The 12,185-nt window shown below is 26.6% G+C and overlaps 1 protein-coding gene across 8 annotated transcripts in view; it reads right to left on the minus strand.

Moving 5' to 3' along the window:
• LOC107455387 (gamma-tubulin complex component 4) overlaps positions 1–12,185 on the minus strand; it is a 36,965-nt gene that overhangs the window by 22,234 nt on the left and 2,546 nt on the right. For 7 of the 8 annotated variants that reach the window (XM_087165927.1, XM_087165923.1, XM_087165928.1 and 4 more), the window contains 7 exons: positions 10,186–10,318; positions 7,727–7,878; positions 5,687–5,749; positions 4,300–4,379; positions 2,383–2,539; positions 2,166–2,286; positions 908–1,032 (listed from right to left, as the gene is read on the minus strand). In XM_087165927.1, coding sequence (XP_087022053.1) covers positions 908–1,032; positions 2,166–2,286; positions 2,383–2,539; positions 4,300–4,379; positions 5,687–5,749; positions 7,727–7,878; positions 10,186–10,318 — 831 coding nt within the window. The remainder of the gene's footprint in view (positions 1–907; positions 1,033–2,165; positions 2,287–2,382; positions 2,540–4,299; positions 4,380–5,686; positions 5,750–7,726; positions 7,879–10,185; positions 10,319–12,185) is intronic. The other variant, XM_087165929.1, reaches the window with a different exon arrangement.

Below are 12,185 nucleotides of genomic sequence, written 5' to 3' on the forward strand. Positions count from 1 at the left end.
TCTTACTTAGTTTAGATAATGTATAATACTAATTAATTCAGCTGATTTAGAGAAATTTCGAAGCATAATTTTGCAATAAATGATTGCAAAAGTATCTAAAACCTTTCTGCATAAATGACAGGGGTGTCATTCATGATACCAACTCAACTGTATTTATATTTGTTTAATCTACATTATAACTATCATATGAATAAAAATTTTGCTTCATCAGTTATAAAAGTTACAGAACATTTTTTTTCCATTTTTATATTACTTCATGAAACTCAAGGAGAACAAAGCAAAAAATTTTAAACCAATTTATTAGCATTTTACTTACAAAGCAAACAAAGTAACTTTTTAACTGAATAACCTATATAACATAAACAATATAAAAATTTCAAATTTTTTTTTTTACTTCAGGCTTAAAATTATTAAAAATTGAATGGTATCTTTAATAGGATATTATAAGTTTTCAACAATCTTGATTTTATTTTACAAATATATTTGAATAATAGAGGATAATAATGTACTGAACACAATTAAAAGTTTAATGTAACGATAAAAGAATCAATTTCAAGCACAATTTTTAATGCTAATATGCACTTGTAATTTAATATTATACAAACAAATTTCTTTTTATGAAGTTTGAAAGTTCATAAAATTTAGAGAACAATTTAGGTCAAATTTAAGTTTTGAAAGTTGGTCAAAATTAAGTTGAACTCTGAAAATTAAGCCTTGAAAAATCAATTTAAAAGAAAAAAGCTGCAATAAAATTATGCTGTTATTACTATTAATTACTTATATTCTTTCTCTACTCTTTCTATAATTGAATATTTTAATAAGCTAAACAAGTTTACCGATTCATTTATTTGAAAACTAAACAGTCATAGCACAGAAAAAACCTAATTTTTAGCTCAAAAATACAGACCTCAGATGCACACTTTCGAATATCATCAACCGTTGTTTCAAAATTAAGTAGAGAAAATGATGGCTTCTCAATTAGTTTCTCAAATTTCTTAGCAAAAACCCGTTCTTTTTTTAAAAACAAGGAGTCTGTAAAAAACGAAATATTCAGTAAAATCTCTTTAAATAAAAATAAGATTACAAAAGTATTATATAAAAAATTTTCTGTTGCTGTATTAACAGTTTTAACAAATATGCAATGAATAAAATACCTAATAAAGCATTCATTACAGAGATGTTTTTTTCTTCTTTTAATTTGATTTAAATGTAGTGTTCTAAATTGCCCCAAATATTAATAACATTCTTCTTTTTTTTACAGTAAAAAATGTACTACGTTAGCCAGAGAAAGAAAAACTTTATTTGTTTTTGGGAATAAATCTAAGTCATTGTTATTATTATAGATTATTTGTTTGTGGAAACTTATAAAATAAAATTTGACTATTTTTGAATATTTGATATTAAATCTACATATCAGAAAAGATTGATTGTAGATTTCTCTATAAATGTAAGCCGGAATTTTTATCTTACTGGTTGATTCAAAATATCATATTTTCTTAAGATAGCTTTATTTTTGTTAAGATCAACTATTTTAGTTTATCAGATGCTCTTCAGCCCAGATCTGGGAACATATGTCTTATTTTTTTTTCTTTTGATTTAATTGTTATTTATTTATCTTTTCAATTAGCAAAAATTAATCAGTTTTTTTTTTCAAGCTCCATATTTTTTTATTTCTTAGATACGAAAAAAAAAAAATTGTTCCAAAGCAAAATTTCACTATGTATATTGTCCCAAATAATATAACTAAGTACTATGAAACTATTTTGAATCAATTAACAAATAAAATAATTATTTAATCTTCCTATGTAATATTTTATTATTTTTTAAATGTCCTAAACTGAATTTGTTATATGAATACTAGACTACACCATAAAAATGTTTTTAAATTTTTTTTTTATCAATGTTATTGAAATTAATGACGGTTTAAAATACTTTTTTGCCTATTAAAAAAGCCTATTTTAAAAAGTCTTAAAGCTTATTTTAAAAATAATTTATTTCGAGCAATACCATTATGGTATTAATTAGGAGAAAAAACATTTTTCTTTAAATATTTATAAGCTGAATATTACAAAAATATATCCCAGTGTATAAATCAAAACCCAATTTTTGATTACTAGATAGAAAATTTCTGAGACGTCGGGTATATAATTTAAAAAAATACTTACAAGAATCTGAATTTTCAGTTGCTCCCAAAATAGAAACATATTCACCAACAAATTGAACTTTTGCTGCTAAGTTAGATGGTATATACGAGGGAAGAAGTGTAGGTTCTATAATGTATTTTACCTATTTGAAACAACTTCATCAGTAATAAAATCTTAAGTTATAAGAAAAAAATTTGACTGAATGTCAAAACAATTATAAAATTAAATATTTTATTACATTATCCTTATCAGAAGCAAAGTTACTGTTGCCTTGTGGTCTTTTTGCAGATGTATCTTGCTGAATAAAAAATTCCCTAAATGGATCTTCAACACTTCCATTCATCATTAAAGAAAAAACTTGTCGATACATAACAGAATGGCAACTTTGAAGAATTCTGGGGGGAAAAAATAAAAAACAGAATAAAATTTAAATGTGTTAAATAGCTGCTGATACAGTTTTGTAATAAAGGAATATTTTATATAATTTTTTAACATGCTCCTGCATCAGACCTCTCGGTTATAAGTCAACAAGAAGCCTTACACATTGAGGAGCGATAAAAATAAAACTAAAGACAGTAAAAGATAGTCTTCAACATATAAATATAACAGCAAATATATTATATTTAAACAATTCATGTTTTTAAAATGAAATGTATAATATAATAACTATATATAATATTAAAACGAAAATTATATTGTCCAATTTCCCCAGCCAAGCAAGTAAATATTTAATTAGCTATACCTTTAGATACTGTAAAAGCACCTCTTCAAAATTTTGATTACAACAGAAATTTCAAAAAAAAAAAAATAAATAAATAAATAAATAAATTAAATTTTTTCAATTATTCCCCAGCTTTTACTTTTTTTTAATTAATGTTTCTTTTACTATGTACAAAAAAATAATAAAAAGTTGAAATTGAAATACAAAAGAAGTGAGAGTGATATCAGTTCAATTGCTTATATGTAACATCTGATTGAAATCTTCAAGGGAATTTGGAAATGTTAGAGCCTCGTGGCAGAATTGCGGTGACACAGCGACATTGTTGCAGAACGTTACAGTGTTTTCACAGAAAGATTTTTCACTTGGGAAGAGGAAAATATCGTTTTCTTTTCTCTGCATAATTTTTTGAAAAACGTTTTTTTTCTCTGCAGAAATTTTTTTCAAACATGTCTTTCTTGCGCATCAGAGAGAAGAATAATCATGATTTTTCTATTCTCATTTGAGATTTTTTTAAAAATCGGTAATGACTGGCTTCAACTAGAATTTCAAATAAATTATATAAAATGAAAAATTCAGAAATAGAGTAAGTTAAAAAGATAGTTCGCTCTAGAAATGTTCTTTCATTTATTTTTCTGTAAAGAACACCATATTTTACATACACTTATTTAAGAATCTCTTTTTTAAAGAGTTCCATTCATGTCTTTATTTTGGGAGATACTGCAGGGATTTTACGATTTTTAATTTATGTAAGAATTGGGATTTATTATTGTTTAATTTATTTAAGAATTTTAATTTGTGTAATGATTTACAAAATTCAAAAGAGGAAATAATTAGTGCATTTTTCCACCTACAAAATGTGAAAATATCGCCTATAATATTAGAATTAAAAAATATTACTTTTAAATTTAAAATTTTTATTCCATACTTTCTTCTGTAAACACAACGTTTCCGTTACTTTAAATTAGTAATTGTTATAATTAAAGGTATCTTAAAGCAAAATATTAGTGCTAGGGAAGTTTGTCACAGAAAGCCTGAAAACATTACTGCCAGAGGGTGTTAGAGGATGCAAGATTTTTAAAAAAAATATTTATTTGAAATCCAGTCTTATTTAATAGAGAAGTTTTATATGGTCATATTACATTATGCATATCAAAATTTTAAGAAGAAGATAACTAAGATATAATGAATACACTAAATATAATTAAGATATATTGTATGCAATTATCTTTATGTTAATGAATTTTTTGAATATAGGATTTAGCAATTTTTGTCATATATTTTTTGCTTTTTTACACCTTTACTCTATTTTGAATTGAACAATTTGATATTTATTTGAAAAAAAAAAAGAAACATTAGAAAAGAACATATGTTGTAGTAAACATTAACAGACTTTTAGGAAAAACAGCAAAAAATGTTTGATAAAAAATTATTTACTTATTAATGGCAACTTCAATGAGAGGAACACCAGATACAGAATGTTTGAAGAGTAGCTCTAAAATTCTACAACCATGGGTCTGAAAAGTTATATCAAGCATAGAGATCAGTGAGAACATTGTTAATTAAAAACTGAATTTAATGCATATTTATATGTTAAATAAAATTTATCAGTTTGCTCACAATCATAAGCCTACTTAGACTTGAGAATTGAGCTCCATATTAAACTAATAAAAAAAATAAACTTTAACATAATTATCAACCGTATTGTTTATAAAATTGTAAGAAAAAATTAGCAGTGAAAGTTTGCTGTTCAAAACTTTTCATATGGAAAGACATTGTTAGAAAAGCGTTATAATGCAATATAAAATTAAAGAGGAATGGAATGATAATTAGGTCATCTCATTAATAAAGTTATACAGAGTGAATAGAAAAAACTATGGCTTATTTCGAGATCTAAAAAAATATTGATATGGCAATTTAATTATACTCTTGGAACAAAAATTTTGATATCTGAGCAACCATAGACTATTCTTTTCTTTTTAACTAATACTGAGAGCCAACAACTTTTCCATTTTAGCACATCCCCTCACATTCGTCAAAACCAACAAACTATGTTTTCTACTTTCCCATGTTCTGATTTTAATGTGACTCTGGGAAATCCTCCTGGGAGACAAGATCACAAAAGAATTTCCATTTAGAATGTAGTAAGGTAGAGAGCACAGTTTGTTTGTGATCTAAAACACATGCCATAGGAGTCCAGAAGAAATAATTGTCGGTTTTTGGCCTCGGTAAAATTTGCTGATTTGAATGTAATGATTTTTGCGTTAACAGCCATCCCTTAATTATTGCAAACACTTGTAAGTTAATCTCAAGTCGGAAATTATTTTGCAGATGACTAAAAACTATGCTGTTTTTCGTCGATTGCAAAATAACACCTAAATGAATTTTTAAAGTCTCGCTTTATAATAAATAAAAACAGCAAAAATGGATTTTTTTTCAAAAAATGCTAATTGACATCAGATTTTTACACATACTTCTGCTAACTTAAAAAAAAATGGTGGGTTTCAGAGAGAAAATACAACTTAGGAGCTTTCTTTAACGCACAGATTTTAGACAGCATTAAATTTCACAGTAGGTATTATTTTAGAAACATATACTAGACACTGAAAGATATTGAAGCATTTTTGAAAGAAGTCATTTAATATCTATGCTTAAAATAAAAAGAATTGTTTTTGTATTTAAAATGAATTCATTAAATACATTAAAAATCATTTAAAAATTTTCTATTACTTTTCTAAAAAATAAATAAGGGTAAGCTTGAGTAATAAATATACAAAATTAATATTCAGATTTGTAACAAGAAATTATGACTTTTTATAGCTACCATTTTCTGTTCATCTTGAATTTCTTTCACTATACTGCATAGTACTTCAAAGAGAGGATCCCACTTTAAAAACAAGTATTAATTTATTTAAAAAAAATATGCTTATAAAGTTTTTACGTATATATGCATATAAGTCACTATTGAGTGTATGATAAATGAAATTTTATTAAACAATTGATAATAAAATTTCTTAAATAAGTTCTTCTGTTTTCGGAGATTAGTTTTAAATGACATAGCAATGCAATGATCTTCTAATTCTAATCATATCAAAAATTTCTGCACATACAATAATATTTAAAATGTATATGGATTAGATATTTATCAATAATAAAATAAAATACATAATTTGTCAGCTCTTATAAATAAACTGACATTGAGAGTTTTAAAGGCTTCTTTTCAACATACAGTATAGCTTAGAAGAAACTAAATACATGCTGTTGTTGTTAATTTACGTCGCACTAGAGCTGCACAATGGGCTATTGGCGACGGTCTGGGAAACATCCCGGAGGATGATCCGAAGACATGCCATCACAATTTTGATCCTCTGCAGAGGGGATGGCACCCTCGCTTCGGTAGCCCGACGACCTGCGCGCGAAGTCGAGCACTTTACGGTAGCACAGTTTAGCGAGGACTAAATACATGCAGATTAAGTGTTTGTTAATGCCGAAAATATATATGAATAAAAGTCTAAAGGAAAAACATTAGAACAATAAAATGAGAATAAACAAAATGAAAATTGAAAGAATGTAGAAATAAATAAATAAACTTGTCAAGACATTACTCTTTAGTATGTAGGGTAATTTCGCACTTAAATGTTAATATCTTATGTATAACAATAAAAATTTAATACTTTAAAACTATTTTAATATTTGAGATGAAAATCATGAAAAAATTTACAATTTTCAGCCCAAATATTAAAAAAGCTCCAAAACTGTTTACCACTTAATCAGATTTTTTAAAATTGTGAAAAATCATTTATTAATTTAAAAATGAAAATTCAGTTATTTCTGGGTAAAAATTTACCATTAAAAATTCTTAAGTTAATTTTAAAATTGTAACTAGCTTACGATTTTATGAATAGATTGTAAAAATAAAATCTACATTAAAAAAAAATTAGTGATAAATACCTTTAGCAATCTTGTTTTATTATTCATACTTAATAGCATTTGGTAATGAAAATCAGTAATGTTATTTATAATTATAATAATCGTAATCCAATTATAAAATAAAGTTCTGCTATATGAGCGGAAAGTAAAAATTGAAAGATATGGGGGTTTAGCCCCCTGCTCTCTCACCAAGTGTGATGATCGTTTAACATTGTATCTACACATAAAACAGTTTTGGTACTTTTCAGTTAGCTTGGCACAAGCAAAAAAATTAACCTAAAAATATAGACCTCCACTAACTTCTTACCTTTTTTTTAAAAAAAAAAAAAAGTAGCTGAATTTTCTTGTGCTCAGCAAACCGAAAAGTACCAAAACTGTTCAACAAATCAAAAGGAATATTGTAAAAACTGATTTGTTCAAAAAAATGACGCCATATGGACTCGAAAAGAATTTTTTTAGAATTTCCTTAATGATTATGCATTTCACGAAATTTTTACATTAACTCTGAAAATAATCTTTTAATTGGAACAGTAAACACATTTATGGCTTTATATTGAATATATTACACACACACATATGTATATGTACATACATTGTAAAATGATGGAAGGAAAATGATTTTAATTAAACCTTTTCCAACACTTTTCATAATATTAAGAAAGTAGAGTAAAGTTTAAAACATAGCAGTTTTGAAAGGAAACAATTTGAGGCAAACTTAAATATATTAAATTTTGCAGGAAAATTGAAAGGTAATTAGTATACTTTGAGATATTAAGAGTTTTCCTGAGAAATGCTTTTTAAGGCAGTGGAAATTTAATTGCGTAAATTTGATACGAAAGATATTTAAACTATTTTATAAAATAGTATTAAAATTTTAATACTTTAACTAGATTATGATTTTGTTACTCATAAAAATGTATATATTACATACTACCTTTTCTAGCTTTAGAAAGTGGGTTAGAGGCAGAAAAGGATCTTTTAACAACTCTTGCTCAATTTCAACAAGTTCTTGTTGATACATGTTGAGAACTGTTTCTAAACCACAACAAAATGACTTTAAATAAAGACCTTTGACTTCGTAAGGATCTAAAAACATTAGAGATAAAGACATATGTAACAAACCTTTTGATATAATTAATTTGAATTACAGAAGAAATACAATTAAATAAAAAATGCAAAAAATTAATAAACAAAAATTTCTGATGACCCCAAACCTACAGTTGGTAAAGTTATTATCACAAAGTAAAGATAAAATCAAAAGACTTTTTGAATAAATGATTTGATTCTGGATTTTTATTTTATTAAAAAAAGTATGTTTCTTTAGAGTTCGTAACTTTAAACATTGCTTGCACAAATTAATTAGCAGATTTAAAGTTAGGCCCTCGAGCCATTAAGATTGAGTGTTAGTAAGCGAAAATCCAATCTTTAGATTAAAAGTTATTCAGGGAGTTCCATTTTTTTTTATGCACTGTACATTATGGGAAATTAAAATAAAACTTTGCATACAGTGCTCTTACATGTGAAAAAGTTTTGAGTAAAAAGTGATAACACATATTTTTTCAAAATGTCACTTCCTTATAGTCAATAATTACACAGTACAGTAGTCAGAAAAAGTCCTTAGTTGCTACTCAGGGGATATCCAATTACGGTACTGACGCGGAAATCTCAGCCTTCTTCGCCAATGAACAGCAGTGACCCATGCACAGCAACTTTCATGGAACCATCATTGAGAAGAAAGTGCTGAACGATTGCATGTCTATTTGTCCAAATGCATATCCGCAGCCAATGTTCATCTCTGTCACACATGGCTTGTGATGAACCATATTTCAATGTCTCTAATTTTGGAAAGTGTTATTTGTCAAACACGCTATACTTTTTCCATGTCTGCACATGAACAGTTTACAAAATTAGCCTTTTGCAAAATGCTTCCCCCCTTGGCTTTAAAGTCAACGAGTATGCCTTTTTGGAAGCCGGAAAAATTCCTCCATTTCTACATTATGTCATCTGCAATGTTCCTGATTCCTTTAGATACCTTTCATACACACTGCACTGACACCTGCCTTCTTTGATTAGTTATTTCATGTTGATGTCAAAAGAAGGTGAAGGTCACATTAATGTGACTGGACTATGTATACCCAGCAAGAGCTTTAATTCTGCCCAAGTTAAGTATAAGTCTATATCCAAAGATGCTTGTGGCAATAACTTATGTTTTTTATTTCTACAGTTAAAAATATTGGTTATTACTTTTTACCCTCAAATTCATATGAATAATTATTTTCCCAAATGAATTTCATTAAACACACTAATAGTCAACATAATTTTTTCTCTAAGTGCAGTAGAACCTCGATTAACCGAAGTTAATTGAGCCGATAAAGAAGTCTGTATATTTTTTCTTTCCTGAATGAGCCCTGAAAACACTCAACTTCCAAGAAATATTGACTCTGAGAAGTCAACAGAGGTGAACAATGCTTTTGTTTCTAGTGGCCGTGTGGTTCATTGAACACCAGGTGCAATCCGACTGTACTTTCCTAACAATGTACTTTTGCAACGAATTGCAACTGGATATTTCAAGATATAGCAATATAAATTTAACAAATTAATGTATATTAAATTCAAAAAATACAATCATTTTTGAGATTTCTGTGGTATTTGAAAATGCATCTTTTAGTTTACTATTAAAAATAGTAAACGAATTTCTATTTGCTTTTTAAAATTTATTACTAGTAGTTGATTTCCTTTTTAAATTTCTGGAGCTGTGAAACATAACTTTATATATGTTTATTTTTATTATTCAAAAAAGAGTTCTATTGCTTTTTATTTCAAAAGATGTTAAATTTGGGAGCAAGGCGAGTTTTTATACAGTTTCTATTAACCAAAATTTCCGATATCCAAGGTACTATAGGTTCCAATTAACTTGGATAAGCAAGGTTCTACTGTATATGTAATCCTTATTTTAAAAGAAAAAAACATTGATGAATGATTAATAATTATTTGGTTAGAAGGATTTTAATTTAAAAACAAAAGAAACTATATAAATGATTTAGCTTTTACCTATTGCAGATTCTGAGTAAAATTTACGGCAAAATGGACCCATCAAATTTAAGTATGAAAAAAACTAACATAATTTTGCCACTTATTAACAGCAGCATAGTTTCACTGAAAGTAAGAAGCTACATATATATAAAAATGCAGCTTCTTGCATTATACATTTATGCAAAAATTAAAATTGCAATTGATTTAAATTTTTTTAAAACTATATCACTGTTTTTTTTTATTCAGTTTAATAATAAAAAAAGTCAGAAATTTTGTGGTAATTTACGCAGCTAACACTCCCTACGGCTAATTGAAAATTATATATGGGGATGCGCGCCTAAATGGATTTTAAATAATTACCTCCAGATAAATCTGCAGAAAATTTATGTACTTTCCCAAAATCATGTAAACGTCTGTATTTTGTTGCAATCAAACATAGACGATCCAGAATATTTCTCTCACCAGGGTGTAAATTTGGAACACATGATGAAACCTGTAATTATATAATTAAACATATATATATATAAACACATATTATTAACAAAATATATAATTATCAAAAGATTCAATAAAATATCAAAAACAAATTAAATCACAGTATTTATATCATATTCCTCTTCCAAAAAAATAAATAAATAAAAATAGATGAAGATTATTTACATCTACCACTTATTTATAAAAAAAATTAAATTGAAAGAAATGTATTATAGATTCATAAGCAAAAGGGAGTTTCTGAATACTGTAACGTATGAGATGGAAAAGGACATGTATGTTTAAATACATTTTATTCCCGAATTCAATTGTAGTCACTATTTGGTGCTTAAGGCAGTTCCCAGGTATAGAGGTGCACCCTTTTGCCCCCCCACAAACTACACCTCTCTGCATACAAGCATTACCAAAAGATTTTATTTTCATAAGACCTAAATGTTACTGAAATTCATCAAAATAATATTTCTACCAAAGCTAGTCTATTCTTTTTTTTACTCTACTAATCATGTCAATTTTCATGAAAAAAAGTTTGCTGAACAATTTTTAAATTTAAATTCATCAGTCACATTTCAATATTGGTTGTTTTACACGAAAGGAAATAAGCAGATTGAAGAACATGCAATGGCAGATAATGCTTAATATGTCTGACAAGAATTTTTCTCCTTTATTAATGTACTAATCTCCTTTATTATGTACTAATGTAGTAAATGCACTGCGTTCACTACATTAGTACATAACAAACAACCAATGAACAATGAAAAACAATACAATCAATGTTTATTCATGCTTAATTGTGCTCAAGTGGAGATTAGCTTATAATTTTTAATCGCCATTTGTTATAATTAGTCAATCTGTGTCTGTTAGCAATGGTTCTTGATTTTTTTTGATTTAAATTGGATTTTTTTTTATTTAAATTGGATTTTTTTTATTTAAATCGGATTTGTTTGATTTAAATCAGATTTTTTAAATTTTTATTCAAATAAACTGTAAGAAATTTGATTTATGATTCAAACAACTTTAAAAGTGTTTGATCAAAATTAAGTTATTAAAACTATATTAAAACAATATTTTAGAAGCTCTAACTACCTAAAACAATTTTTATTATAATACATAGATTTGAATGCATAGTAACCTTTTTGAAGCAAATGCATGATTGAAATTTAAAGAGTAGATGAAATAGAAAATTTAAATCCTATTTTTGGCATATTAGGGTGATTTCTTTTTAAGATAACCTCAAGCTTTAGAAATATTAATGGATTTTTACAGCTATGCAAGTCTATATTAAGAGGGCATTAAATGTTTACTTTAATCTGCACTTTCAATCTGAAGAATCAAAAGATTTTTAAAAGTGTAATTTCAAATGTGTTGGAATTCAACACACACCAGGAAAGAAAGTAATTTCGTTACCTAAAATTTATTAATGCAGCAATTTATTTAAAATAAATTTTCAAACTAAGAAAAGAAAATAATAAAAGTATCAATAATTTAAAACACAGTTTTTTAACTTTTTAAATCAATATATATAAATAAAAACATCAGTTGATTTAAAAAAAATAATAATTTGATTTAAATCACGATTTTAATCGCGATTTAAATCAACAAACCCTGTAGCAACATTTAATTTTGCTGTCTAACCCCTAAATCACCTACGGGATAAAGCAATGGGGAGATTTTCATATAGTGATCTGTGGCAGAATAATCGCCAAATTTTGGCAAATTCCGGGCAGCGGCTTGTGAGAAACGAAAAAAACAGCACAGAAAGGTATAGCTTGTAGCTATCCCTGGACACACATTTACATGTTTTTTTACAAACATTTACAAGTTTAAAATCTATTTGGCACCTTGGCGATTGTATTTGGCACGGCAGATCG

The sequence above is a fragment of the Parasteatoda tepidariorum genome, chromosome 6, assembly GCF_982258835.1.
Source record: "Parasteatoda tepidariorum strain Cologne lab strain chromosome 6, Ptep-v5.0, whole genome shotgun sequence".
Classification (NCBI taxonomy): Eukaryota; Metazoa; Arthropoda; class Arachnida; order Araneae; family Theridiidae; genus Parasteatoda; species Parasteatoda tepidariorum.